The following is a 27,110-nucleotide window of genomic DNA, read 5'->3' on the forward strand; positions in this document are numbered from 1 at the left end:
CCTCGTGCCCCGACCCGAATGCTTCGTGGTCCGACACGGCGGCTGCCTAGTCGCAGTCTAGTCGCTACCAGACCTAGCTTCGCCTTCAGCTCTGTGACCATGTCACTGGTAGGCAAGACATCTAGAGCTCGCCATGCCAAGCCGACAGCACCAGCAACTACGAGACCACCTCTGCAGCCTCACTCGGTGCATCGTCGACCCCATTACTTTATTCGAGGGCCTCAGAAAGACGCAACGGGCGCTGTTGACCAGCGAGCTTCTACGGCCGCTCGTCCGCCAAGCGAGCTCAAGTTCCAGCGCCGCTGCGCAACCTCTTTCCGTCGCACGTCGCGCGCTTGCCTTCCGAGTTAGCTCACTGGGATCCTCACGGGCATCGTACTCGTCCTCGTGCGGCCCTCGCTTGACGTCCGGAGTTGCCCTCGTCGACTGGATCGAGGAGCGGCACGACGGCTTTTGCGCCGTGGACTGACGCCAAGCGCGCACGCCGCCGTCGTGTCGAGCCTTACCTTCATCCGCCCGGACGTCAGGCGCGCTAGCGAGAGGCGCGGCCAGGTCGTTCACGTGCATAAAGCGGCGGTCCAGAGCGACGGGGTTGAGAAGGCGAAGATGAAGCATGGAGCTGTCGTTGCAGCTTAATGTGCTCCGACACTGTCCAGCGACGACGCAAGCAGCTCGCAGGTTGCGGGCACAGACTCAAACTTGTGCTATCGCTTGCCCGTCCGCTCTCCACGGTATCGGCTCGATCCGTAAACGCTGGCTCTCTCGCACTCGGTTCTTTATGACGGCGAACTGTACATTGCGGACGAACCCGACTAGATGTCGTCGATGTCAAAGTCATCGTCCTTACGGTTCATGTCGTCGTCGTCGGACTCCTCCTCGTCGCCAGAGACCTCGTCGAACTGGACCACGTCGTCGCCCTCGTCGCCGCCGCTGCAGGGGAGAGAGAGGTGCGTCAGGGATACGAACGGCAAAGGGAAAGGGAAAGGGGGGCACAACGCACAAGACGTCCGTCTCGTTGATCTTGGCCGTCTCGGGGAGCTCGCCGTACTGCTTGAGCTTGCGCGCCTCGTCGGCCGAGTACTTCTGGATGACGTCGGCCTTGTCGTCCTGGAAGTCGCGGAGCGACAACAGGATGATGTCGCCCTGGTTGATCCAGACCTGTTACAGGCAGGAGCGCAACGCAGGGACGGACATGCAGGACAAGGGCGAAGTCATCGAGGAGTAGGGCGACGACGGCGGACGAGGGGGATATGCGGACAGGCGAAGGCTCGATCAGCACAACTGCCCCCGAGGGTACACAGTTTCACGGCGGGCGGGAAGGAATGCAGCGAGAAGCGCACCTTTTTGCGCATCTTGCCGCGGATATGAGCCAGGCGCTTCTCGCCGTCGAAGCACATGGCCTCGACACGACCGTTGCCGAGCATCTTCTGGACCTGGGCGTACTCTGCGCGCATGTGCAATCCTTGGTCAGTTTGTTCTTTCGGAGGGTGCGGGACAGAGGGAGCGACGGACCCTGGCCCTCCTCCTTGAAAACGAGCTCGCGCTTATCGCCCTCGTTCTCGTTCTTTCCTCGCCGACGGTTCTTACCACCCTGTTGTGGGCGCACAGGCAGGCAATAGTCAACTCCTGCGACGTGCAAGGCAGCGAGAGGGAACAAGGGGGAGAGGGTGACGCACTTTTCCCTTGTTCTGCGGCGACAGAGACGCGTGGAAGGGATGGTCGAAGCACACGTGGGTGGAATGTCAGTTTCTGCATCTCCTGGACATGCCCACACAGCCCCGCAAGCCGTTTCGAGAGCGCGAGTGGCGATGAACGCGAGCGAGGGAGTTTGGTGCGAGCGCGAGTCGTGCGGGCCGCGCACGGGTACGGGAGAAGCAAGGGCGGGGGAGTCGGGGGCGGCGAGTGCAGCCAGCAGGTCGGCGCAGGCTCTGGGTGCGTACCTTGGGCATGGTGCGAGTGGTGACGGGCGACGAGCGACTTGCACTCGGGAGCTCGCCCCAGTCTGCATCCGCGGACGCCCGCTTTCCGCCCCTCAGAGCCAAAGCTGACTAGCTGGCTGTGCTGGGTGTACCTCAGGGACCCCGTCTAGCCGCTCGAATCGCGCGCAGACGAGCTGTGGCGTCTCCCTCATCTCCGCCCCGAAAGACGCCTGTGCGATCCGCCGCCTCCCGCACGGTCTGGAGGCGCGAAGGCCGCTCGAAACAGCTCGCAAGGTGTGTTTGCGCATCTCACAGATTCGGCGTCTATTCACGAGCTGTCGTCGCGGCTCTGGGTCACTCTCTCCTCCTCAAGCGATGAAGGCTCTCTTGCCTCAGGCTCGGCGCGAGCTGCCCTGTCGCAGACGGGAGACAGCCTGCGACAGTCTCGAGCACACGGCAAGCGGGGCCACCTGTCAGCTGCAGCCGTACTGAGCTCCCCTACCTCCTGCCACAGCCCGTCTTCCACCCTTCTGCCGCCTCTCACACGCAAGCGCAGGCTTCCAGAGCAGCGCACGGCACCCGCACCACCATGAGTGCGCGGCCACCGTTGCCGTTCGGCCTCGGTCGAGATCCGCAGTGCGCGCCGCACCGCTGTCTCTCGCCCGACACCCCGCTCCCGGCGCCAGGCAGCCCGCTGCACGACCAGGTCGCCGCCGCCCTCTCGCAGCTCTTCCAGACCTTCTTCGCCACCTCGCTGCGCTACCTCGGCGTGAGCGAGATCCTCGACTGGCTTGAGAGCAGCGGCACCGTCGATGCGTGGATCTTGACCGGCCTCGAGCAGGGTCGCCTGCCCGACGACATCGCCAACGACAAGAACCTCGAGTTTGGCAAGGAGGCCTTCCGGCAGGTCGTCAAGGGCGCGCTGCAGGGCGAGAACGAGGCGTGGGCGACGAGCCTCCGCGAGACGGGCTTCTCGTCGGCCGTGTCGATGGTCTACGAGGGGCTCGTCGCGCAGCTCAAGCCGAGCAAGGCGGCGCCCCTCCCGTGCCTGCACACGCTCCTCACGCCGACGGGCCTTTCGATGCTCAAGTCTGCGCCGCTCAAGTCGGCCTTCCCCGTCTGCCCGCCACGCACACCCCCCTCGCCCGCCCCGCTCCTTGCCTCGATCCGCTCCCTCATCCAGTCTGGCGCGCTCACCGGCGACGTCTGGAAGTCGACGGCGACGTGGCGCGCCCAGATTCGCAAGGCCTTCGCCGCGTACCACGCCCTCCTGCGCACCCTCGCCGACGAGCTCGTCTCGGAGCGCTCATTCGCGCTCGAGTTCTACATCTTTCTCGAAAACATCTCGCAGCCCCTCCAGCTCCTCCAGCTCATCGCCGACGACTTTGAGGCCGAGTTCGGGCCCGGCGCGACGCGTGGCCTGCTCGGCGTCGGCGACGCCGGCGGCGACAACCTCCTGAGCGTGATGGATTTCTGCGCCGCGCGCAAGCCGAGCGAGCTCCTCGCGCGCGTGCGGCAGCGCGTCGCCGAGAAGCACGAGCGCGAGAAGCGCGCAAAGCGCATCGACGAGCTCCGCGCCGAGCTCAAGGAGCTCGACTTGCACATCCGCCGGCTCCTCCTCGAGTACCGCAGCACGACGGGCGGGACGGGCGCGGCGTCGGGTGGGCAGGACGGGCACGAGGGTGGCGGCGAAGGCGAAGGCGCGGCGGAGGCGCCGCCGGCAACGCAGGTGCCGGCGCACCCGTTGGACGAGGTCGAGACGGCGCGGCTGCAGGGCGAGCTCGAGGCTGCGCTCGACGCGCGCGACGCCGTCAAGCTGCAGCTCGAGGAGCTGCAGGTCCTCGAGGACAGCGACGACCGCAAGCGGCAGAAGGACAAGGTGGAGAAGGACAAGCTCCTTGCGGCGGCAGGACTGGCCGAGACGGTTGGTGAAGCCCCTGCTGCGGTTCAGCAGCCGGAGGGCTCGAGGGAGGAGGGGTTCAAGCTCGGCTCGTCGAAGGACCTGCTTTCGGCCACATCGGGGGCGACCACAGGTGGTACGCCGTGCGACCCGTTCTCGACCGTTGCGCCGCGCGCCGTGTCGCCGCTGCCCGGTTCGGCCAAGGGCAAGGCGCGAGCAACAAACCCGCCCGTTAAAGTGCGCTCTTCTGTTGGAAATGCCCCCTGTGTCGAACGCGGCAGACTGACCGATTGCCGCCCTGCAGTCTCGCCCGGCAGCGCGTTACGCTCCTCCGCCGCCTCAGCACCGTTATAACCGCGGCAGCCAGCAGGCGCCAGCGCCGCAGCGCGCGCTCTCGCCCTCGACCCGCCTCGCCGCCGCTGTCTCGTCTCCACCCGACGCACAAACGAGCACGACGCCTTCTTCCTCGCGCGCCTCGTCCCCCGTCCCCGTCCCCGCCTTGCCGCGTCGCCGAAAGCGCGCCTCGGCCGCGATCTCTCCCTCTCCTTCGGCGGCGTCGTCCCGCTCGCGCCGCATGGGCGGCTCGCGCTCGCGCGCCGCGACTGCTGCGTTGGCGCAGGAGGGCGAAGAGCACTGCGAGATGTGCTGCCCGACGTGTCGCGCCGAGGAGGAGGCGAGGAAGGGGCAGCAGGAGGAGCAGGAGGAACAGGAGGAGCGAGCGGACGAGCCGGCGGCGGAGCCGCGCGCTGCGATCCCCCCCGAAGCCTCGAGCGCGAGCAGCGTCGCTAGCGGCGAGGCTGGCGAGCCTGCAACCGCCCGGCTGCTCGATCAGGCCGAGTCGGAACAGGCGAGCGTGGGCATGCCGCTCGCGGAAAAGACCAACGTTGCGAACGCCAGTTCGGCGGTCGAGCATGCTGGCGCGGGTGGGCCGACGGGCGGAGCCGGCGGCGGCAAGAAGAAGAAGAAGAAGCGCAAGGGTGCCGCCGCGAACGCTTCGGCCGACGGCGCTCCCTTGCCGGCCGATGGCACGAGTGTCGCGCCTCCTCCGCTCAAGGAGGGGTTCACGCCTCTGTCGAGGCATCCGCCGCCGAAGTGCTGCCCGCCGCACCGATGCACTGGCGTCGGCGCCAACTACGAGGTCTGGGCCGAGCTGGATGGCTTGCTCTACGAGACTTGCCTCGCCGGCTTCAAGTGTGCGTGCATCGACTCGTCAGTGAGCTATCGCTTGCGCGACTGCGACTGACCTGTAGTGGCCTTCAGACGAGCTCATCGGCGCCCTTCCTTCGCCGCTCTTCCTCCTGCGCGACAAGCTCGCCAAGTCGTTCCTGCTTGGCGGCGGGCGCATGACGACCGATTCGGGCGAGCCGAAGGAGATGGACTCGTTTCTCGCCATCGCAGAAGAGCGCGGCTTGTGGCACGCGGTCAACCACCCCGAGATCCAGGCGTGGTCGCAGCGCGTCCTCGCAATCAGCCTGCAGAAGCTCGTCGACGTTCTGGTCCGTTTCGTTGTCCCCCCTTCTTGCTGTGCTGCGCGGGCTGACTCGGGTATGCGGCAACAGCGTGCCACACTCGGCGAGATATGCATCTGCAAGCTGAGCCAGCACATCGACATTCTCCGCGAGGCGCGCCACCGCCTCCAGCTGTGCGAGCAAGCCGACCGGCAAGTTCCGATCGACCTGCCCGAGATGGACCCGCAAGCCTTCATGAAGTGGTGCCATGTTCAGTTGCGCGCCAAGGTACGCTTTCCTTCTCCTCGTCTCTCGTCTGTTTTCGCTCAAAAGCTGACGCGGGCCACCTGTGCGCACGCTCGCAGAAGATCGCTGGTCCCGAGTGGGAGGGCGTCAACCGCCAGTACATCGTGCAGGACTACCTCCTCTCGTTCTCGGACGCCTTCGACGCCGCCATGGACCGCCTGATGCTCGAAGACCCGTTCATCCTTTCCGAGGACATGTGCACGCTCCTCGAGTGGCAGGGCGGGATTCGCGCTTTGGAGACGGCGCTCCGCTTCGGGCGGCAGAACATCGTCACCGAGTTTGGCACCGGAGCCGAGCTCCTCGAGGGCAAGGAGGAGGGCCCGCCCGAGCGCAGGCCGCTCCAGGCGTGGGGCCGTCTTCTCGAGCTCAGTGCCGAGGCGCGGACCAAGGGCATTGCTTTCAGTCGCGACCTTGCCGAGCAGGAGAAGCAGCGGGTGCGTCTCATCTCACTTGGCCTTGCGCCGTCCGTTGAGTCAGCTTGCTCAATCTATCTTCCACAGGGCAACGACTACTTCGCTGCGGACGAGCACGAAAAGGCCATCATCTCATTCACGACGGCGTCCATCATCTTCCCCGCCGAGCCCACCTTCCCGAGCAACTGCGCTGCTGCGCGCATGAAGGTCGGCACGCCCGCGCAGTACGCCGAGGCCGTGTGTGACTGCACGCTTGCGCTGTTCGAAGACCCGCGCAATATCAAGGCGCTGTATCGTCGCGGCACCGCGCTCGCCATGATCGGGCAGTGGAAGGCCGCCTTCGTCGACCTCAAGTACCTCGAGCGCATTGCCCCTGACTGTCAACCGGCCAAGGAGGCGCTGGCATGGGCGACAGAGCGGTACAATGCTGTCAACCGGCTCAAGGTGGGCAAGTAGAGTAGGGACGTTGAGAAACAGCTTCCCTCGTTGCGCTCTCGTCGAAGTGGTTGCCCCGCGTGAGATCGTGTGTTTGCGAGCATGCTTGTGTGCACCTTCGCAGCCGTGCCCTTTGCGAGCCGGCAAGCATGTCGCGAAGCGAGAGCACCCGAATTTGGCACTCGACCTAGTCAGGTTGCGGCGCTGCAGCATGGGACCGCGCCTGTTGGCGCTTGCGACGCGTGCGAGTCATCCACTGCTACTGCGAACGTGCTGCTTGCCTTCCTTCCCTTCACCCGCTCAGTGCTGCTGAACACGCATCCTCTCGTCTCGTCTGCTCTGCTGCCCGATTCTTCGTCCGCTTCCTCCTGATCTCGGTCGGCTAGCCCGCCAGGCCCGCCGCATCTCGGCCGTGCTTCGCGCACTCGGACACGTCTTCGGGACACGTCGCTGCAGCACTTCGGCGAGGCTTTCGAGGTGCCATCTGGCACCTTGACGGCACCGCGCGGTCGCCCCGCTGTTTTCTCTGGGCGTGGCGCCCTGATTGCGACTCCGCATTGCTGCTCTTTTTTGGCGGCGAGTGCGCCCGCGCGCAAGAAGGTATTTAGACCGAGCATTCAGACTCACAAGGGCAGTGCCCAGTTCGCGGGCCGTGTGGTCCGACAAGGCCAATTGCGTGGAGGAAGGGGCCGAGGGGTAGATATCGCTTGTCGCGGAAGCGGGGCTGACTTTGTCGCCGCGCTGTGGTCGTCGACAGCAGCGTGTTGCTTGCGGCTTGCAGCGCGGCGAGGCGAGACAGCGCTATCTAGCGGTGCGGGGCCAACGCCGTCCGGCGGAAACGAAGGTTTGGCCGACCGCGTGTGCTCTGCTTGTCTGCGTTTCCTCGGCACTCGCTTTCTGGCCGAGCGCGCTAGCGCAGACTCTTGCATGCGGTTCGGGGGCAATCATGAGCGGTCCCCCGCACGGTCGCAACGCCGCATCCTGGTGGCGTGCAGACGGAGTCCGCACACACTGGCCCCACTCGCGTCTTGCAGAAGACGCTGTGGCCATGCTGAATGGTCAGGGCTTCGCTATTTTGCCGTGGGCTGATGAGTCGTCAAAAAGTACGCTATCAGGGGCGCGCTGGCTGCGGTGGCGGGCGGCGACGAGGACTTTGCGCTGGCCTCGCCACACGCTGCCCTGACCGACGCCCTTCAGCTCGACCTCGCGGCGCTAAAAAGAGCCTGCACAACCACGCTGCTTTCGATAGCGATTCCCCGCCCTCGTCCGGCACGCGACCTGCTTCAGCGTGCTCTCTCCGCTTGGCAGCCGCCAGTTTGCTCCTCTCCTCTCTCTCTCTGCTTGTCTTCAGTCCGACACCCACCCTCATCTCATTGCTGTAGCTCGCAGCATAGGGTACTGGGCAAGATGGTCTCTGTTCGCAACCCCTTCCGGCGTCAGGACTCGATGGACGCCACCACCGCTCCAACGGTCCACCAGTCGCCGTCCAGCGACGACGTTAAGTCGCCTTCCGAGGAAAAGGACGACTATGGGGTTGGCGATGTCAAGGCTAGCGACCCGGCCGACGTTCCGTTCGATCAGCTAGCCGACCGGTATCGCCTCGAGAATGGCAAGGAGCGCCCTATCGAGGTGAGCAAGGTGTTCGATTGCTGAAAGTGCACATGCTCGCCATATGCATAGGCGTCACTGACCACGCGCCGGATTCGACACGTAGACCGCCGAGGATATCGCCACTCGTTGTATCTCGCTCGAGGACGACCCGAGCATGCAGATCCACACTTTCCGCATGTACTTCCTGGGTGCGTCGCGTCTCACACTCTCCATCCGGACAGTCGCAGTGTCCCGTCTCGCGCCAGAGCACTGACTGTCGATGGTTGGCCTCTTCGCAGGTCTCGGTCTCACCTGCTTCGCCGCGGTGCTCGGCCAGATCTTCTACTTCCGCCCGCAGACGGTCTACGTCTCGCAGCTCTTCCTTCAGGTCATCGCCTTCATCCTCGGCCGCACCTGGGCTGCCGTCCTCCCCAACGCCTCGCGCGGCAAGTTCTGGGCCTTCCTCAACCCGTGCGAATTTACTCTGAAGGAGTGCGTGCTTTCGTCCTTGTGCAATGGCTGCATAACTCATCGAGACTGTTTACAGGCATGTCGCAATCCTCATCATGTCGTCTACCGCCTCGTCGTCGGCCGAGGCCATCTCCGTCTTCGCCACCAACGATCTCTACTACAACAACTCGCCCAACTACGGCGTCGCGATCTTCACGCTCATGGGTGCGTGCGGATTCTCGAGGACTGTTTTGCACACCGTCTTGACCGTCCATCGTACTCTCACAGGCTCGCAGCTCCTCGGCTACGGCATCGCCGGTCTCCTTCGCTCGTTCTGCGTCTTCCCTACGTACATTGTGTACCCGAACCTCGTGCCCACGGTCAACCTCTTCGATGCTCTCCACCGCGACAAGGACGTCAAGGCCCAGCAGAAGCGCCTCCGCTTCTTCTGGTACGTCTTCATCGGCATCTTCATTTGGGAGTGGCTTCCCGAGGTGTGTTACTCTCTCGTCCTCTCGCTGAAGGACAGGCTGACACAGTACTTTGCGTTCAGTTCGTCGCGCCGACCCTCACCGGTGTCTCGATCTTCTGCTTGGCCAAGCGCGACTCGGCCTGGTTCACCCGCATCGTGCGTCGATTACAGCTGCGCACGCCCATCTCGCAGTCTACTAACGCGCAGACTCTGCAGTTCGGTGGCTCGAACGGCAATGAGGGTCTTGGCATGTTCTCGCTCTGCTTCGACTGGGTCCGTCCAATTTGCTCACTGCAACGTCCCATCCGTGCTGACATCGCGTCGCGTTGACATAGAACTACCTCGGCTCTGGCGGCGGCTCGCTCGGTGCCCTCTTCACGCCGTTCACGACTCAGGTCTCGCAGTACATCGGTGTCGCTCTCTGCTGCATCATTTTCTGCGCGATGTACGCCACGAACGCGTGGAATGCCGCCCAGTTCCCCTTCCTCTCTCAGGCGCTCTTCTACCCGAACGGCACCGTTTACGACCAGAACGCCATTCTCAACTCGGACTACTCGCTGAACGAAACCGCCCTCGAGATCCACGGTCTTCCGTGGTACGCAGCTTCCAACGCTGTGTACTATCTCGGTTGCAATCTGGCCATTGGCGCAACTCTCACTCACGTCGGCATCTGGTGCGTGGCTTCCTCCGACGAGTCCGGATCGGCGCGAGCCTGATTATCCGCTTTGGCACGTTCGATGTACTGACTTTCCACCCGCGTCTCTCAGGTACTGGCGCCCGATTCTCAACGCTATCAAGGGCTTCCGCACCCGTAGCATTGAGGACCCGCACTACCAGAAGATGCTCGTCTACAAGGAGGTCCCGATGTATGTCTACGGCGGCATCATTCTCGCCTCGTTCGCCATGGCGATGGCCACCTGCTGTACGTCTCCTGCTCTTCCGTCTCACTCGGCGCCAACTCTCGCGCTGGGTGGCGGTCGTTTCCGGCGTTGCCTTTACCGTCTAAAGGATGGCCTTCCTAATTACGTCTTGCTCCGCATACAGACACCGGCAACTCGCAGCTCCCGTGGTGGGGTCTCATCGTCGCCATTCTTCTCGCCTTCTTTATGTTCCGTGAGTCGCGAGCTTCGAGCCTGACTCCCGGTACCTGCTCGAGAAGCTGACTTCGGCGTCTTGCGCAGCCTTCGTTTGCGTCATCTACGCCATCACGGGCTTCAAGACGGACGTCCAGCAGCTCTCACAGATGCTTGGTGCTGCCATCATCCCGGGCAACTCGCAGGCCAACATGGTGAGCCTGATCCATCCGGTACTCTCTACTTGTGACTGACACGGTCCGCCCTCCTGCGCTTCAGTACTTCACGCTTTACGGTTACAACTCGACCGCGCAGGGTCTCGCCCTTGCACGGGACCTGAAGATGGCTCAGTACACCAAGCTCCCGCCCCGGTCCACTCTCTGGGTCCAGTCGATCGGCACGGTCGTTGGCGCCATCCTCCAGCTCATCATCATGAAGCAGGTCATCGGCGCGCAGCGCGAGCTGCTGCTTGACATCCAGGGATCCAACATCTGGTCCGGCCAGCAGGTCCAGTCGTTCAACTCGCAGGCCATCACGTGGGGCGCTCTTGCCAAGGTTCGTGTCCAGCTCTCTTCGACGCTGGCTCGGTCGGTTACCGTTCTCACACCAGTGTCGTGTTCGCAGCACATGTTCGGCTCCGGCTCGACGTACCAAATCATTCCCTTCGCCATCCTCATCGGCCTCGTCGTCCCGCTCCCCTTCTTCTTCCTCCACCGCTACTTCCCCAAGATGAAGTTTGACACCGTCGTGTCGCCTATCATCTGCTGGTGCCTTGGCTACCTGTCGGTCGGCATCAACTCGTCGGTCTTCGGCGTGCGTTTCTTGCCCGGCGCTACTTCTACAAAAACAACGGCCAGCGCTGACCGTCTGTCTTGCTGCATACAGACGATGCTCATTGCCATCTTCTCGCAATTCTACCTGCGTCGCTACCGGGCAACCTGGTTCCGCAAGTACAACGTGCGTTCTTCAGTGAGGCACTCGCTCGTTTGGCTTCTAGTCTGACTCCAAACTGTTACAGTACCTCATGTCGGCGGCTCTCGACGGCGGCACGCAGTTCTTCGTCTTCATTGCCACGTTCGCGCTCTTCGGCGGCAGTGGCAAGGAGGTCGCGATGCCGAACTGGTGCGTTTTCTCGAAGAGCTTCCCACCCGCTTCGCTCGCTGACCCGCGCGCTACCTGCAGGGCTCTCAACCCGACGGGCAACCTTGACTACTGCATGCGCCTGACGTAGATTCGAGCGCACCTGTCGTCTGCTCGTCGTCCCCTTTGTGACTAGTTTTCATCTTTCGTCCGTTCCTCTTTGGCTACACGGGTTTCCAGCAGGGCTTTGCTGCGCAATGGAGGTTGCATTCCGCATATCTTGGCCTCTTTAGACTGTGCGACAGCGAGCGCCTGAGTACGAGCGCTGCGGCAGACATTCCGGTCATCCTCCTTCTTCGCGCTCTCCAAGCAGAATGATCGCCCGTGCTACGATTCGGAGAGCCTGTGGAAGCGTTCGTCATGCAGATCCCATGCTGCAGCGTGGCCCGGGGTATCGACGAATCAGAGCGGACCCGGGCAACTGCGTCGAAAATCGAGAGGTGGCCTTGTTCTCCGGAACTAGCGTAGCTATGCGCCGGCACTCGAGCGAGCATGGACGAGAGACTTGCCAGAGCTGCACGGCACGGCAATAGACCGGTCAAGAGCACAGGAATCCACGAGGAAATGTACGTGTCGCCGCGTTCTCTAGAGGCCGTAGTCCGGAACAGTCCAAAGCGGCGCCCGCGGCACCCCGCCTGGCTCGCATGGCAGCATGATAGGGACAGAGATTTAGCGTGCGGTATCCCGGAGAACCTGCGGGGCGAGCAGCCACGGAGGCGAGCGCAAAAAAGCAACCTCGGCAGGCCGTCTGTTCATCGCATCGCACGGGCACGCCACACGTCGCAGCACTTGCGGGGTGCGCAGGTGGAGTTGCTATCGCGCCCTGTGGTCACGCAGTCCGCGACTGACCAGCTGCACGGGGTGCGCGGCTCGCCACATGGGCGATTTGAGCGGAGCACGGCTTCGTTCTCCGCTGAAGCCTGTGGCACGCGCTGGAGCGTGCAATTCTTCTGCTCAGCGGGGTGAGCCGGTGCGCGCCCCTTGACGCTATCATGGCGCCGGATGAGGTGCCGCGACAAGTTTGGGTCGTCGAAATGCCGGTAGCCCAGGGACGGCGTGGTCCGGCGAGCACCTCGATCCGCACCACGCTGCTCGGCGTAAAGCTGTCGAGGGTCCCCAGCAAGGTCTCCGCAGCCTCTGGAGTGGCGAATCTGCCACCACCACCCAGTATCGCCAGCAGTCAGGCTCGTCTCGGACGAGCTGCTCGAGCTCAACTGACGGTCGATGGTCCATGCAGGCAACTAAGGTTGATTCCGGGCCACTGCACGCCTCGAGAGGCTGCTGAGCAGCCGCGGCTCGCCACTGCGCAGCGTAGAAAAAGCGACGACGGCCAGGGCGCGGGTGAGCCGCGACCGCGCGTCGGCCTCCGTCGCCGACCAACTTTGCATCGTCGCCCGCGCGGTTTCTCGACATCGCCATGCTGTTCTCGTCTCCGCTTGCAGGTTCCATGAGAGATTGCTGCCCCCGCACAAATCTCACGCGACCTGGCAGCACGCCTTTGCCGCCGGCTGTTTGACTCCGGCTTCTCGCTTTCTCTCCCCAGTTCCTGCGCTCTTCCTTCTTTTGCTTCACACGTGCGACTGCTTGCTGCATCGCTCGCTGCTCGCATCATGGTGGCTGTCCGCAACCCTTTCAAGCGGCAGGACTCGGTCGACGCAGTGTCGACTGTTGAGCCTGCCCTCCACCTCACGTCGTCCAAGGACGTCAAGTCGCCCATCGACGAGAAGGATGCTTTCGTCAACGGCGATGTCAAGGCCGATGATCCTGCCGACGTTCCGTTCGACGCCGTCGACGAGAAGAATCGCCTCGCCAACGGCAAGGAGCGCCCTATCGAGGTGAGTTGCTGCTTGCTGTGAATGCGACCGCATACGTGCCTGTCAAGCGTTCCGTAGGCTCGGAAACATTGATTGATCATGCTGGCCCATTATGCAGACTGCCGAGGATATCGCCACTCGCTGCATCTCGCTCGAGGACGACCCGAACATGGCGATCCACACGTTCCGCATGTACTTCCTCGGTGCGTGGCATTCTAGACTTCCCTCCAGGCCGTTTCGATGTCCCGTCGCGGCGCCAGAAGACTGACTGTGGATGCGCACTCTCGCAGGTCTCGGTCTCACCTGCTTCGCCGCGGTACTCGGCCAGATCTTCTACTTCCGCCCGCAGACGGTCTACGTCTCGCAGCTCTTCCTTCAGGTTATCGCCTTCATCCTCGGCCGCACTTGGGCCGCTGTCTTCCCCAACGCCTCGCGCGGCAAGTTCTGGGCCTTCCTCAACCCGCACGAGTTCACCCTGAAGGAGTGCGCGACTTCGTCCTTGTGCAATGGCTGCATAACTGATCGAGTCTGTTCATAGGCACGTCGCCATTCTCATCATGTCGTCTACCGCCTCGTCGTCGGCCGAGGCCATCTCCGTCTTCGCCACCAACGATCTCTACTACAACATCACGCCCAACTACGGCGTCGCGATCTTCACGCTCATGGGTGCGTGCGCATCTCGAGGACTGTTTTGCACACCGTCTTGACCGTACATCGTACTCTCGCAGGCTCGCAGCTCCTCGGCTACGGCATCGCCGGTCTCCTTCGCTCGTTCTGCGTCTTCCCTACGTACATTGTGTACCCGAACCTCGTGCCCACGGTCAACCTCTTCGATGCTCTCCACCGCGACAAGGACATCAAGGCCCAGCAGAAGCGTCTCCGCTTCTTCTGGTACATCTTCATCGGCATCTTCATTTGGGAGTGGCTTCCCGAGGTGCGTTACTCTCTTTACCTCTCGCTGAAGGACAGGCTGACACAGTAGTTTGCGCTCAGTTCGTCGCGCCGACCCTCACTGGTGTCTCGATCTTCTGCTTGGCCAAGCGCGACTCGGCCTGGTTCACCCGCATCGTGCGTCAATTACCGCTGCAGTGCCGAGCCCCTCAGTCTTCTGATACTTATGACCTGTACAGTTCGGTGGCTCGAACGGCAACGAAGGTCTCGGCATGTTCTCGCTCTGCTTCGACTGGGTACGACTTTGTCCTCGCTGCGACAGTTCTTTCGTGCTGACGTATCCTGTTTCCGTCCATAGAACTACGTCGGCTCCGGCGGTGGCTCGCTCGGTGCCCTCTTCACGCCGTTCACGACCCAGGTCTCGCAGTACATCGGCGTCGCGCTCTGCATCATCATCTTCTGCGGCATGTACGCGACCAACGCCTGGAACGCCGCCCAATTCCCCTTCTTGTCGCAGTCGCTCTTCTACGAGAACGGCACCGTCTACGACCAGCTCGCGATCCTCAACGCCGACTACTCTCTCAACGAGACGGCGCTCGCGGAGCAGGGCCTCCCGTGGTACGCCGCATCCAACGCCATCTACTATCTCGGCTGCAACCTCGCCATCGGTGCAACCCTCACGCATGTCGGCATCTGGTGCGTAGTCCCTTTCCGCGATGCACGGCCGCCTGACGGGCTCGAGCACCGGACCGACGCCGATATCATCTCTCAGGTACTGGCGCCCGATCCTCAACGCCATCAAGGGCTTCCGCACGCGCACCATCGAGGACCCGCACTACCAGAAGATGCTCGTCTACAAGGAGGTCCCGATGTACGTCTACGGCGGCATCATTCTCGCCTCGTTCGCCATGGCCATGGCCACCTGCTGTAAGTCTCCTGCTCTTCTTCTTTCTTTCGTCCCCCCTTTGTGCGCTAGGTGGTGGTCTCCTGCGGCGTCGCCTCGGCCGTTGAAAAAGCGGCCTCACTGACCCGTGTTGCCCGCCGCGAACAGACACCGGCCACTCGCAGCTCCCTTGGTGGGGTCTCATCGTCGCCATTCTCCTTGCTTTCTTCATGTTTCGTGAGTCGCGAGCTTCGAGACTGACTGCTGGCACCTGCTCATGAAGCTGACTTCGGCGTCTTGCGCAGCCTTCGTTTGCGTCATCTACGCCATCACGGGCTTCAAGACGGACGTCCAGCAGCTCTCACAGATGCTTGGTGCTGCCATCATCCCGGGCAACTCGCAGGCCAACATGGTGAGCCTGATCCATCCGGTACTCTCTACTTGTGACTGACACGGTCCGCCCTCCTGCGCTTCAGTACTTCACGCTTTACGGTTACAACTCGACCGCGCAGGGTCTCGCCCTTGCACGGGACCTGAAGATGGCTCAGTACACCAAGCTCCCGCCCCGGTCCACTCTCTGGGTCCAGTCGATCGGCACGGTCGTTGGCGCCATCCTCCAGCTCATCATCATGAAGCAGGTCATCTCGGCACAACGCGAGCTGCTCCTCGACGTCCAGGGCTCGAACATCTGGTCTGGTCAGCAGGTCCAGTCGTTCAACTCGCAGGCGGTTTCCTGGGGCGCTTTGGCCAAGGTACGCTCAGCGTGGCCCTCCATCCGTGCCCTTCCTCCTGCTTACCTTGACCAATTTCACAGCACATGTATGGCCCGGGGTCGACGTACCAGATCATCCCCTATGCGATCCTCATCGGTCTTGCCGTCCCGCTCCCCTTCGTCCTCCTCCACCGCTTCTTCCCGAAGATGAAGTTCGACACCGTCGTCACTCCGATCATCTGCTGGTGCCTCGGCTACCTGTCGGTCGGCATCAACTCGTCGATCTTCACGGTCAGTCTCAGTCGCGCTTTTGTCCGACCGCTCATGCTGATTTCTCGCTACCACTGCAGACGATGCTCATCGCCATCTTTTCGCAATTCTACCTGCGTCGCTACCGCGCAACCTGGTTCCGCAAGTACAATGTACGGCCCCTCTACTCCGTCTCTTCCTTCGACAGTCGTGCTCATCCACTCTTTGTTCTTCCCCTTCAGTACCTCATGTCGGCGGCTCTCGACGGCGGCACGCAGCTCTTCGTCTTCGTTGCGACGTTCGCGCTCTTCGGCGGCAGCGGCAACGAGGTTACCATGCCCAACTGGTACGCCTCCCCTCTCTTTCTCGGCCCGTCCATGCCTCTTGCTAACGCTACCTGCCTCTCCCAGGGCTCTCAACCCGACGGGTAACCTCGACTACTGCATGCGCTTGACCTGAGCGTGGGTTTTGTGTAGCCTTCACGCGCCTCCTGTGTCTTTTGGTTCATCCCAGTCTTATGTGTCTGTCCTGCAATCTCTTTCTCCTACGCTCGTGCATACCAGAGCTCCCGTGATATGTCAAGCCTAGCCCAAAGATGGTGGAAGTCGGTAGCATCACACAATGATGATCAGAACGATGCGTGAGTGGGACTGTCAAGTAGCAGCTTGCGCCGTCTCTTTCTGCGCGCTTCGCCCGTGTCGAGTCGCACGAGCTTGACCGCACTTTCTGCGCTCTCACTGCCGCTGCCGACTCACAAGTGCGGCTGCAGCGGTTCTTGCGGTCCGGCGGGCTCATCAGTAGACCGGGGAAAGAGGGGGTGCTAAGACGGCGATTCCGGCAGCTGGTGCGTTCAGACTTCGTGCATGCCTCTGAGGCACCCTAGCAAAGAGGCTGTACCAAGACGGTGTCGCGAAGGGCCGCGGACGACAGGCCGCGGACTAACCGAGGTGGGGAGCGACGGACCTCCAGCGTCGGTCGCGCGACGTTTGGGGGCCTGTACAGGCTGCCGAGACCGACAGGACAGCTCACGCTGACCGCCGTCGCTGCCGGCAGTCTCGCGTCTGCCCCGACGAAGGGCCGCAAGTCGGCTGCAGGTCCTCGCGCCAACTACCTCTCCAGCATGTCAGCCAGTGACGACGATGCTGCCGTCGCATCAATGCCTGCCGCTCGGTCTGTCCGCGATGGCTCGCCGCCACTATCGACGGTGCCCATCGTAGAGCACGACAGCGAGGACACTTTTCACCAGCTCATGAGCATCTCGATTGACCAGCCCATAGGGTCCATGAGCATCAGTGCGTGTCCCTACTCTCTGCGTTGGAGACACAGACTGAGTTGCCAATGTGCAGGTCCCGCCAACCGCGACGTCGCTCTCGGAGCACGAAAAGGTCTCTTCATCGTAGACCTTCAGAACCCCTACGACCCGCCGCGATTCCTACCACATCATTCGGCATGGGAGGTGGCGGATGTGCAGGTGCGCGTTCATACCACGCAGCGAGCTCACCGTATTGAATGTTCCCTTGTTCAGTGGAATCCCTTTCCCGCTCGAAGCGAGTGGGTCGTCTCGACTGTGCGTACCCCCTATCGGCAGCAGGCTGTATGAATCGCATTGAGCTCCCTTCAATGCAGTCGAATCAGCAAGCGGTCGTGTACAACCTCTCTCTTTCGCTCCCCTTCTCCGGCTCACCCATCGAGCATACGCTGTACGGCCACACGCGCGCCGTGACCGACATCAACTGGTCACCTGGAGCGCCTGAAGTTCTCGCGACCTGCGCAATGGACGGATGGGTTATGGCGTGGGATCTCAGGACAGGATATGGGTCGACCGGGCGAGGGCGGAAGCCGATCTGGCGTGTCTGCGGTTGGGGCTGTGCGTCTTTCCCATACTCAACGTTCCATCGCATCCGCGGACGCTGCGAAGGCGACAAGTTTGACTTTGAATGCTGGTGCCGATCCGCAGCTCCCGCTACGCAGGTCAAGTTCAACAGGCGTGAGCCTCACGTCATTGCAAGCTCGCACGATAACGTCGTACATGTGTGGGACGACCGTGTGCGCTGCAGTGTCGTGCTACTGTCCCGCCTGCACCTGCTGACCCTTAAGCGAGCTAGATGGGCGCGACTCCGGTCGAGACGATCAAGGGCCACACCGCCAAAATCTGTACGCCTGAGCGTTTCCCTGCTGTTTTTGAGGCTTCTTTCTAAATCAGCTACTGCGTCGCAGATGGTATCGACTGGTCTCGCAAGGACCCCAAGAAGATGATCACCTGCTCGCTCGATATGTCCTTCAAGGTACGTAAGCTCGCCGGCTCCGCCGAAATGACCTGCTCACAATTTGTATCTCAGACATGGCGCCTCGACGATGCCGCTCAGCCCGTTCGCAGTGTCCTGACTTCTTCGCCCATTTGGCGTGCCCGCTGGCTTCCCTTCGGCGACGGCGTACTCAGTCTGCCGCAGCGCAGCGACCATGCGCTGAGCGTCTGGAAGGTAGACCCATGCGAGACGTCGCAGGAGCAGCCGAAGCCAGTCGCGAGGTTTGAGGGAGCGCGAGAGGGTGTCAAGGAATTTGTGTGGCGCACGAGGGGCGGCGAGGACCTCGACAGCGGTGCGCCGAACACGACCGCTGCGATTCGTGCGAGCCTCGCTCACGCTTGTTTTGCAGACGATCGGCAATTTCAGCTTGTGACGTGGGCGAATGACCGTCGATTGCGCCTTTGGCCAATCTCCGAGAACATCATGAAGGTGCGCTCCCGCCCTTACCTGACACGTGCTGCGCTTGCGCCCCTGTATGACACAAGCGTGTCTGACCGGTCTGTCGCAGGACGTGGGTCACGTCAAAGGCTCGCCCATCGAGGTGCCCGTCACGCGGCGAGGTGGCCCAGACATGTCGTATCGCTCCTTCTTCGAAACGCCCGCTGCGCCCCTTCCACTTAATCTTACGACACCGTCACACCCGCCAGCGAAGTCCGCCGCACCCGGCACGTCGCTCCTGTCGGCCTCGCTCTCCCTCTCCCACTCTCCTTCCCTTCTCACCTCTTCGCTGCGCAATGCTCCGGCATCGAACGTATTGGGCAAGGAGAATCTCGCTCCCGCATATCCCGTCGTGCCAGAGGCGCGCGCAGCCATGGCGACGATGACGACGACCAAGGTCCGCAGCCGGCGCGAGAAAGAGTACGATCGTCTCGCCTGGATGGAGGGTGTCAAGATCATCCGGCCGCCACAAGCAGTCGAAGCTGCGGGAGGCGACGAAGAAGATGGCGCCGTCGAGACGGCTGAGCGATCCGAGGGCGTCGCGGAGGACCAGCATGCCGACCCGTCCACACGCGCCAGCTCGGTTGTTCGTGGCACCGACACGGGCACGCTGACGGCCCGCGAAGGCGACGAGACGGAGCGTGCGGAGAGCGTCCTGTCCGGCGAGTCGAGGCAGACTGGGACCGCAATCGGCAAGGACATTCTGTACGCCAATCTTGGCGAGGAGATCACCTCTGTCGTTCGGCGCTTCGGCCGCATCAACTTTGAGAAAGCGAGTGCGCGCATCTCCAGCTGCTCTCGAGCGTTCACTAACATCGCTCGCCCGCTAGGTTCACGTTGCCGGTCGCACCTGCACCGTCTCGCTCTATAGTCCGCTTTTCATCCGCGCCGTATTCTCTTTCCCGCGCACCTACCCAGCCACGAGTCCTCCCGCCATCGAGCTTGAGCGCAGCCACGAGATTACGCTGAAGCAGCGCGCGAGCCTTCTCCACGGCGTGCGCCGCCTGATGTCTTTGCGCGCCGAACGCGGCCTCCCCTCGCTCGAGCAGGCGCTCAGGTACCTGTGTGGCGATCGCTCCGTTGAGCGCGTCGAGGAGGACGACGATGATGAGGCGGAGGAAGCGCTCGAGGGCACTGGTCGTGGCACTTTACCGGCCGACATCCTGCGCAACAACGTCAACGTTCCGCCACCCCGACGAGGCGGAGCTACCTTCGGTCCTTCTGGTGCGTCTCGCCGGCTCGAGTATCGTGTCTCGGTATTGACCTGGTGACTGTAGGCCAACTCGTCGTCTTCTTCCCGACCAACGTGTTCGCTTCGCCTGCAAGCGAGCAGGACGGCACGGCGACACCGCCGAACGAGCTCGAGACGGCCAAGCGCAGCTTCCCGCTCCGCCTGTCCGAAACGTTTGGCAACTTGCCGACCGAGTCGGATGACTTCGAAGGCGACTACCAGGAGACCGACGAGGCTTTGCAGCTGACTACTGCCCACAGCCTGCGACCAGTCAGTCTCAATCTCTCGGCTCTCTTTTCGTATTCCTCGCTGACACCCAGCTTGGCCTGCAGTACCTTGCGAGTCGTAGTAAGCAACTTCCGACCGCAGCCGCCGACCTCGCGCCCTCATTCAGCACGCTCGTCAAGATCAAGGTCGTCTCGCACCTCACGCTCGTCTCGCCAAACCGCACACTGTACTCGCTCAGCCGCCCGCCTCTCGACGTGGCGCGCGAATCTGCGCTGGCCGCTGTTGCGGCGAAGGACCTGCTTCTCACGAAAGTGTGGACCACCATGTCCGCCTTCCTGGAAAGCGGACTGGGGACAGAGGGCGGGCAGATGAATAGCCGACTCGAATCGCTTCTGGCGGAACGCTTGCTGCAGGAGTTGTGAGGAAACGTTCCACTTCTCGTGGCGCTCGCTCAGTGCTGACTCGCCAGCACGGATCAGGCTGAAGTACCTGGCGCACCTCAAGGACATTCAGACTCTCGGTGTCATTGCTTGCCTCCTCGAAGTCTGCACTCGTGGTGCGTTGGCCTTCTCTGGTGGTTTGCGCCACCTGTGCTGACTGTGCATTCGCAGGTGCAGAAGCTGCGGCCGCCAAAAATCGTGGAGTCGAGCGACCAGCCGAGATCGACTATTTCAGCCAACGGCACCGTCCCATCGAGCCGCTGCTCGAGGTGGATACCTCAGGCGAGCAGACGCCGCTGCCGACGGCGACGAGCTTCCGACGCCACCGCAACGGCGACTCTTCGCCAAAGCCGTCCTGGGCCAACCTCTCGGGCTTCTTCAATTCCGGCATGCTGTCGCTTCGGAGCGGGTCTCCATCGTCGCCGACGAGTCCGGACCGGACGCCAGGAACACGGCCCGCCTCGCTGCGCGCCGAATCGTCCAGTTCCGCTTCGTCCCCCGGCTTCGGCCTCGGCAAAGGTACTTTGCGAATGCAGCAGGCGCACCCTTCTGCGCTGCACAACCCGAACGAACAGCACGAGGACGGGCACGCGGCGCGTACGCGCAGTAAGACGTCGCCGAATGTGACGTTCGGCGGGACGAGCGTAGCGCTCATCCCGCCCAAGGTCTCGCCGCAAGTTTCCGTCACCGAGGAGAAATCGCCCGCCCGCAAGCGCGTCGCCGTTGCGCTCAACGAGACGCTCAACATGCAGTGCGTCTCACGAGGCCGTTTATGCGATTCAAAGCGGCTGCTGATCTCTCGCTTTCTACCCGACGCGCCACGCCCGCAGCAAGCCGATCTGCTGGTGGCTCACCGACCGCGCTCAGCTCGAGCTCGAGCTCATCCGCCTCGCGTACGCCGAGCTCCTGTACCGGTGGGGGCTCGACCTCGAGCGTGCGCACGTCCTCAAGCTCTGTCGGGGCGCGGCCGTTGCGCCGAGCAAGCGCAACCAGCTCGCGGTCGATCTGCTCAAGGCGGCGAATGGACTCGGACCTACCGCTTCGATCGGTTTGTCGCGCTCTTCTGTTCGCTCGGCCACTTGGCGCGGCGCGCGACTGACCGCTCTTTCCTCGGCTTCGCAGAGACTCCCGCCTGCTGCATCCACTGCGGCGCCGTCGTCCGGCCCAACGAGAGCGCGTGTAGCAAGTGTCGGCAGCGACAGCGTGCGACCCTCTGCGTGCTGTGCCACCTTCCCGTGACTGGTGCGTCTCGACGACTCCCACTGCTTCGGCTCGCGGACTGCACGCATGGTGCCGAGAAGCTGACTCGACAGTGTTGCTCGTTCGGCAGATCTGATCCAGAGCTGCACGTCGTGCTGCCACGTCGGGCACCTCGAGTGCCTCCAGACGTGGTTCGCAACGCAGGAAGGCTGCCCGACCGGATGCGGGTGCAGGTGCGTCTCCGTCCTCAAGCGTTCCTTTGCTCCCTCAATCGACGACGGGAGGCTGATTGCTTCGCCGTGCGCCCTCTCCTCGCAGCTGCATCACCGCCGGCGGCTCGTCGGGCCTGTTCCCCGTCCCGCGCCCGCGCTTCACCCCCTCGGTCGCGCCGCCCGCGGGCCAGCCCTCGCCCGTGCTGAGCAAGCCCGCGCGCACCGTCGTGCCGTCGTGGGTGCCCAAGGAGGACGCGGGGCGGGACCGCGCGCGCGACGAGAGGCCGTCGATGGAGGGGTACGCGTCGTTTGGGTAGATCAGGGTCTGGCCGTCGTCGGATGTTGCTTGGCCGTAGCTGTGGCTGTGCTGTTGTTGTATTGCGAGCCTGAGTCCCTCTGCCCTAAGGAGAGCCGACGCTTCCTCTCAAGCCGCGCACGACCTCTGACAGACAGACAAAGCCCTTCCCGCTCACGTTACATCTACCGGCACGCGCACTACCTCCGAGTCGACACCCTCTCCTACAGCAAGCCGGCGATCTTGCGCTCGACCTCCTCGGCCGACGAGACGCCCTCGAGCGAGACCTGCTTCTCGACGCCGCGCTCTGCGGGACGTGTAGGAGGGGGAGGTCAGCGAGCGTCCTGACTGCGATGCAATGTCAAGATGCAGGTGCCAGGCACGGTGTTCGGCGAGGTCCGGCCCGCCTGAACCCCGAGAGCGAGAGGACATCGGCGCCGCAACCTCGCGCGCCCGACTCGTTCTTCCACTCCCTGCGCTGTAATTCTCCCTCTCCTCCCTTCAAGACCTGTCCAAGATCCTTCGAGATGTACAGAACCGCGCGAACCGGCAGGAACGAGAGCCGGCAATGCTTAGGAAAGTGAGGGAGGAGGCGAGCGAGGCGAAAGCGCCGACGCACCGAACCGAACAAAGCCCCTCGCGGGGGTCCCGCGCGCCTCGCGGATGAGGATGGGCAGGTCCGGGTTGGCGCTCTTAATTGCCGGGTACGACGAGCGGATAAAGGCGCTGCGGGTGTGAGTGGGTGTGCCCGCGCGAGAGACGAGAGGCGAGCGGACGAGGTTGAGTTGTGGCGGAAGGAAAGACGGGAGGGTCAGGCAGAGAGTGTTTGCAAGTCGAAGGGGTGGGCAGGCGCGGCAGGGGCACAGGCAGGCGGCGAGACGGGGGAGAAGCGACGAGAGATGGGCGAGGCCGATGAGGAGGCGGAGAGACGAGGACAGAGCACGGCGGGGCAAGGCCGGGGTGAGAACGTGCCCACACAGCCAACAAAGCAGGGACAGAGACGCACCGGACGCCCTCGGATGCGGGCGACTGCTGGCAGCCAAAGAGGCGGAGCTCGCGCACTGCCTGGGGGAGCGCTTTCCGGAGAGCAGACATGGGGCGGGGGTATCGGGGGCTCGGAGGGGGCAGAGACGAGGTGCGCAGGAGGGAATGGGATGCGCGGCGGGGAGCGAGCAGAGGCGGCGAGAGGCGGTGCAGCGAGTCGCGAGGTTGGCGAACGGGAGGAGCGCAATCCCACCTTCGCTCTCTCACCGCTCTGTGAGCTCGCTGCTGGGCAAGACGCTCACTCTCACACTCTCACAGAACAGGTGCGAAGAAAAAGAAAACACGGAAACTGGTACACGTTTTCACCACGCACTCGCGCCCTCAACGGCGCTCATTCCCTCGCGGCCGCACCCTTCGGCACCGGGCTGATGAGCGTGATGTTCTCGCCCTTGAGCAGTAGCCGACCTGTGCGCGCGCGTCAAAGCCAGGTCAATCTCGCTGCCCATGCGCACGGGAGAGAACTTGAAGAGAGGCAAGCGCACCCAGCCGCTGACGGTCGCCCGCCTTCTTCGCCTTGGTGTCCTTGACCCAGATCTCCTCGGCGTCGTCGAGGACGACGTTCATGAACTCGTCAAAGCCCTGCCACGCGCGACGGATTCGTCCGAGGGTCAGTCAAGTTGCTCTTTCGATCTGTCCGCCATGGTGCCACTCGCTGCGCAGCAGGCCTATTGCGCCCGTCTGCCTATGGGGCATGCGACACGACAGTGGGCCACGAGTGGGCGCCAAGCAGGAACCGGATGCATCGTGCGCCCGCATGCAGCTCCTCCCTCGCCTTCGCGCAATCCCGCGCCCGCGCCCACCGCCCGTCCAGTCTCGGCTCGCTGATGACGACAAGGCAAAAAGTGGAAAGCAGAGAAGAAACGCACGAGGATCTTGCCCTCGAGCCGCTGCTCGACGTTGTCGTACAGCCACACCTGCACCCGCGCGCCCTGCTGCAGGTGCTTGAAGATGACGTTCTGTCGGGTCGGTCGCGCGCGCGCGTGTCGAGTGCGGGTAGGGGGTGCGGTGAGAGGTTGATGAGATTGCGAATCACATGGCGCGGGTCGAGGAGAGCGCCGGCGAGGGGGTGGAGGGTGGTGGAGAGGGAGGTCGAGTCGGCAGCGCGGGCGCATAGCGTTGCCGGAGTGAGCATTTGGGCGGTCAGGAGGCATGAGAGAGGGCAGCGGGCGCATGCAGCAGCGTCGACAGGCGCGTCGAGTAAGCGGCAGGGTTGAGATCAAGGGGAGGACGAGAGACAAGGCGACACAGTCAGCGCGCGGGATCAGAGGAGCGAGCATGTGGGAGCAGTGACGCACGATGGGCTGGACGAGGACGCTCTTGGACATGGTGCGCGCGTGTACGGGGGTTGCGAGTCGCGCGAGGACGAGGGGGGGGACGAGGTCGAGGTGCGGGGGGAATGCGAGGGCGGGTCGGACGGGAAGGGGTGCTAGTCCTGCCTGGCTCTGAGTGCAGTGCTTGCTGTAGCTCGTGCGCGGAATGGCAGAGTGCGGGCAGACCAAGTCGGCCGTCGCCTCTTCGTCGTCGTCGCTTGACATTCGCTCTCTCCTCATTCCTGCGCAGTCTGCTCTGCTGGTCACGCCTTGTGTGGACTCATGTAGGCCGTGCCGGACTTGCTCAGGTCTCGGTTGCCTGCTTGCTCGCTTCTAGCTCGCGCTCGCTTCCTCCCTCTGCACTTTGTGGCGACCATGTCGCCAAGGGACCCTTTAGAGCACCGATCATACGAGACGAGTAGAAACCCCCTGCTTGACGCAATCCGTCCTGTGTACTGGCCCGAGCCTCGGACACCCCGCCAGTTGCCGTAACTGCAGTGCTCGGTACCGCATTGCCGGATGCTCAGCCTAGTGACCGCCGCGGCATGCTACCCAATCCACACGACGCAGTGTAACCCAGCCGCTGCAACACTGGACAGAACGGTAGACGCGCTCGAGTACTGCAGGACGGCAGCGGAAGGTGGATACAGACGATCACTAGCAGCAGCTTGGTTTCGCCGCGCTGTGCCGGTAGGCTGTGACCCACGCAAGCAGTGCAGTCGAAGAGCACAAGTCCAGGCAGTTCTGCGACCTCAGACTGGACAGCATTGCGCAGAGCAGTTCGTGCGATCGAGAGCGAGGCGAGAGAGGCTCGAGCGGGGAGTGGCGCGGGAGGGACTCGGCTGCGGACGGGGCAGCGGTGGCAGTGGGCTGTGGCAGTCCCTGGCGGTGCCCAGCCTGCCCAGGAGAGCGGAGAGTGCGCGCTGAGCGAGGCGAGAGCGCGGGGGGCGGCGGCGAGGGATGGCGCGGGCGCGGGCACAGCTTTTTGTCTCTCTTCTCCTCGTTCGCGACCACCTGTTGCGCGCCGCCCCTCCCGCCAAGATGGTCAGTCGTGCATCCCACACACACCCCCTCTCCCCCGCCCGCCTGCCCCCGCCCGCGCCTTCGAACCAGCCCGCGAGCCACACCCGAGCTCCGACAAGTCGCTCGCCTCGACGCGACCCCGCCGACACCGCACGCACGCCCCCGCCTGCGCCCCTGGCCGCCTGCCTGTTGCTTGCAGGCGACGTTTGCGGGCGTGCAAAAGCACGGGCGGGACTCGAAAGGGGCCATGGAGCGTGCGGGGCGAGCGGCAGCAAAACCCGACCGCGACGCTGCCTCGCCGCCTCGTCCCTCTGGCGCGGTCGTTCTGGGTGCAGGGAGGGAGATGTACGGATGTGCGGGAGTCAGGCGGGACGCACGAGCGCGGCGGGGGCGAGACGGCATCGAGTTGCCGGCCGCGAGCCTCGAACGCTGCGGCGCACCCGCCTCGCTCCCTCGCTGCGGCACCTGCGGATACGCTGCGGGCACGAGGGCAGAGCAGCAGGTGCACCACGTTTGCACGCGAGCAGCTGAGTGCTGACCCTCCCGCGCACCTTTCCTCGCCGCCGCCCCACCTCCTGCAGGACCCCAACGGCGCCGTGACGATCCGCACCCGCAAGTTCCTCACGAACCGCCTTCTGCAGCGCAAGCAGATGGTCGTCGACGTCCTTCACCCGACGCGCGCCAACGTGTCCAAGGACGAGCTCCGCGACAAGCTCGCGGCCATGTACAAGGCCCCCAAGGACCAGGTCATCGTCTTTGGCTTCCGCACCCAGTTCGGTGGCGGAAAGTCGACCGGCTTTGCGCTCATCTACGACTCGAAGGAGTGCGTCTTGGCCGCGAGCCGGCGGGAGCGGAGGGCGGCCGCGCGCCTGCCGCCGTCAACCTCCCCCTCCCTCGCCTCGTCCTCGTCCTCGTCCGTTCCTCTTGCTGACTCGCTCTACCGATGCAGTGCCCTTAAGTTCGAGCCGCGGTACCGTCTCGTTCGCGTGCGTCGACATTCTCACTCGCTTTACCTGCACGGAACCGACACTAACGCTGCCGCCTTGATCCTCGCCTCGCCTTTGCCCCGCCGCCCTCTCATCTCCACCCACCATTCCCGACTGCCCTCCCCCGCCTCACGACAAACAGTTCGGTCTTGCGGAGAAGAAGGAGCGTGCTGGCCGCAAGCTCCGCAAGGAGCGCAAGAAGTGCGTCTCGCTCCGACCCACGCCCGTATTGGCGCCCGTTGACCTGACTCTGCCTCGCCCGCGCGCAGCCGTGCCAAGAAGTTCCGCGGTACCGCCAAGGTCAAGAAGGCCGGCGAGGTGCGTTCCCCTCTCACCCTCATCCCATTTCCCTCGCGCGCGACGCAGAGCTGACTTCCTCCCCGTCCTGTGCGCGTTCGCAGGGCAAGAAGAAGTAGAGGGCTCGACTTGCTGCAGCTGGTGCAACGAGCGGTCCTGGTCGGTGGTCTTCTTCTACACACACCCGGGCGCCGGGCGATGAGGCCAGAGAGCGAAAGAGAGGCGAGGGACGGGGCTTTTGCTCGACTCGACTCGTTTCCGCGCGTGGGCGCCTGCTCGCTCGCTCGCTCGCTTCTCGTGCTCGTCCTTAGTAGCAGTGCGAACATGTGCTGCTCATGCCGTTCTTGCGCTGCACTGGTGTGATTCTCCGCGGTTCGCGGTCCGATCCTGGACGGCACACTCTTA

At 63.5% G+C, this 27,110-nt stretch overlaps 8 protein-coding genes across 8 annotated transcripts; 5 read left to right on the forward strand and 3 right to left on the reverse strand.

Annotated features, from left to right (window-relative positions):
• Window positions 1–812: 812 nt before the first annotated feature.
• On the reverse strand, window positions 813–1,949 carry TIF11 (translation initiation complex factor eIF1A; the record flags this gene model as incomplete). Its single annotated transcript, XM_076646180.1, has 5 exons — window positions 813–930; window positions 1,001–1,158; window positions 1,341–1,444; window positions 1,513–1,591; window positions 1,941–1,949. 5 exons carry the CDS (start codon window positions 1,947–1,949, stop codon window positions 813–815), a joined length of 468 nt encoding a protein of 155 aa, XP_076508459.1.
• A 559-nt stretch (window positions 1,950–2,508) lies between these two features.
• JCM10292_005282 (tetratricopeptide repeat protein) lies at window positions 2,509–6,442 on the forward strand (the record flags this gene model as incomplete). Its single annotated transcript, XM_076646181.1, has 6 exons — window positions 2,509–4,056; window positions 4,124–5,012; window positions 5,080–5,315; window positions 5,379–5,555; window positions 5,633–6,007; window positions 6,074–6,442. 6 exons carry the CDS (start codon window positions 2,509–2,511, stop codon window positions 6,440–6,442), a joined length of 3,594 nt encoding a protein of 1,197 aa, XP_076508460.1.
• Window positions 6,443–7,828: 1,386 nt separating this feature from the next.
• JCM10292_005283 (OPT family oligopeptide transporter) lies at window positions 7,829–11,237 on the forward strand (the record flags this gene model as incomplete). Its single annotated transcript, XM_076646182.1, has 16 exons — window positions 7,829–8,050; window positions 8,136–8,220; window positions 8,311–8,503; window positions 8,559–8,686; window positions 8,750–8,955; window positions 9,015–9,089; window positions 9,150–9,206; window positions 9,269–9,606; window positions 9,701–9,855; window positions 9,978–10,046; window positions 10,115–10,221; window positions 10,286–10,561; window positions 10,631–10,819; window positions 10,892–10,963; window positions 11,025–11,128; window positions 11,189–11,237. The coding sequence occupies 16 exons, from the start codon at window positions 7,829–7,831 to the stop codon at window positions 11,235–11,237; spliced, it is 2,325 nt and encodes a 774-aa protein (XP_076508461.1).
• Window positions 11,238–12,756: 1,519 nt separating this feature from the next.
• On the forward strand, window positions 12,757–16,154 carry JCM10292_005284 (OPT family oligopeptide transporter; the record flags this gene model as incomplete). The annotated part of the gene is made up of 16 exons (XM_076646183.1): window positions 12,757–12,981; window positions 13,079–13,163; window positions 13,251–13,443; window positions 13,499–13,626; window positions 13,689–13,894; window positions 13,954–14,028; window positions 14,091–14,147; window positions 14,210–14,547; window positions 14,624–14,778; window positions 14,903–14,971; window positions 15,040–15,146; window positions 15,211–15,486; window positions 15,549–15,737; window positions 15,797–15,868; window positions 15,938–16,041; window positions 16,106–16,154. The coding sequence occupies 16 exons, from the start codon at window positions 12,757–12,759 to the stop codon at window positions 16,152–16,154; spliced, it is 2,328 nt and encodes a 775-aa protein (XP_076508462.1).
• Window positions 16,155–16,851: 697 nt separating this feature from the next.
• Window positions 16,852–22,067, forward strand: JCM10292_005285 (uncharacterized protein; the record flags this gene model as incomplete). Its single annotated transcript, XM_076646184.1, has 19 exons — window positions 16,852–16,987; window positions 17,042–17,166; window positions 17,221–17,262; window positions 17,322–17,562; window positions 17,653–17,741; window positions 17,801–17,849; window positions 17,913–17,980; window positions 18,035–18,293; window positions 18,351–18,430; window positions 18,510–19,211; window positions 19,270–19,663; window positions 19,717–19,940; window positions 20,003–20,316; window positions 20,378–20,454; window positions 20,510–21,089; window positions 21,169–21,386; window positions 21,461–21,580; window positions 21,669–21,771; window positions 21,857–22,067. 19 exons carry the CDS (start codon window positions 16,852–16,854, stop codon window positions 22,065–22,067), a joined length of 4,032 nt encoding a protein of 1,343 aa, XP_076508463.1.
• A 202-nt stretch (window positions 22,068–22,269) lies between these two features.
• JCM10292_005286 (L51/S25/CI-B8 domain-containing protein) lies at window positions 22,270–23,140 on the reverse strand (the record flags this gene model as incomplete). The annotated part of the gene is made up of 3 exons (XM_076646185.1): window positions 22,270–22,352; window positions 22,665–22,771; window positions 23,052–23,140. The coding sequence occupies 3 exons, from the start codon at window positions 23,138–23,140 to the stop codon at window positions 22,270–22,272; spliced, it is 279 nt and encodes a 92-aa protein (XP_076508464.1).
• A 280-nt stretch (window positions 23,141–23,420) lies between these two features.
• JCM10292_005287 (small nuclear ribonucleoprotein E) lies at window positions 23,421–24,414 on the reverse strand (the record flags this gene model as incomplete). Its single annotated transcript, XM_076646186.1, has 4 exons — window positions 23,421–23,494; window positions 23,572–23,668; window positions 23,956–24,045; window positions 24,385–24,414. The coding sequence occupies 4 exons, from the start codon at window positions 24,412–24,414 to the stop codon at window positions 23,421–23,423; spliced, it is 291 nt and encodes a 96-aa protein (XP_076508465.1).
• A 1,026-nt stretch (window positions 24,415–25,440) lies between these two features.
• On the forward strand, window positions 25,441–26,824 carry JCM10292_005288 (40S ribosomal protein S24; the record flags this gene model as incomplete). The annotated part of the gene is made up of 6 exons (XM_076646187.1): window positions 25,441–25,443; window positions 26,004–26,245; window positions 26,372–26,408; window positions 26,551–26,609; window positions 26,678–26,726; window positions 26,810–26,824. 6 exons carry the CDS (start codon window positions 25,441–25,443, stop codon window positions 26,822–26,824), a joined length of 405 nt encoding a protein of 134 aa, XP_076508466.1.
• Between the last annotated feature and the right edge of the window lie 286 nt (window positions 26,825–27,110).

This window comes from Rhodotorula paludigena (assembly GCF_050403205.1).
Source record: "Rhodotorula paludigena JCM10292 DNA, Rt_paludigena_JCM10292v1_ctg3, whole genome shotgun sequence".
NCBI classification, from domain to species: Eukaryota; Fungi; Basidiomycota; class Microbotryomycetes; order Sporidiobolales; family Sporidiobolaceae; genus Rhodotorula; species Rhodotorula paludigena.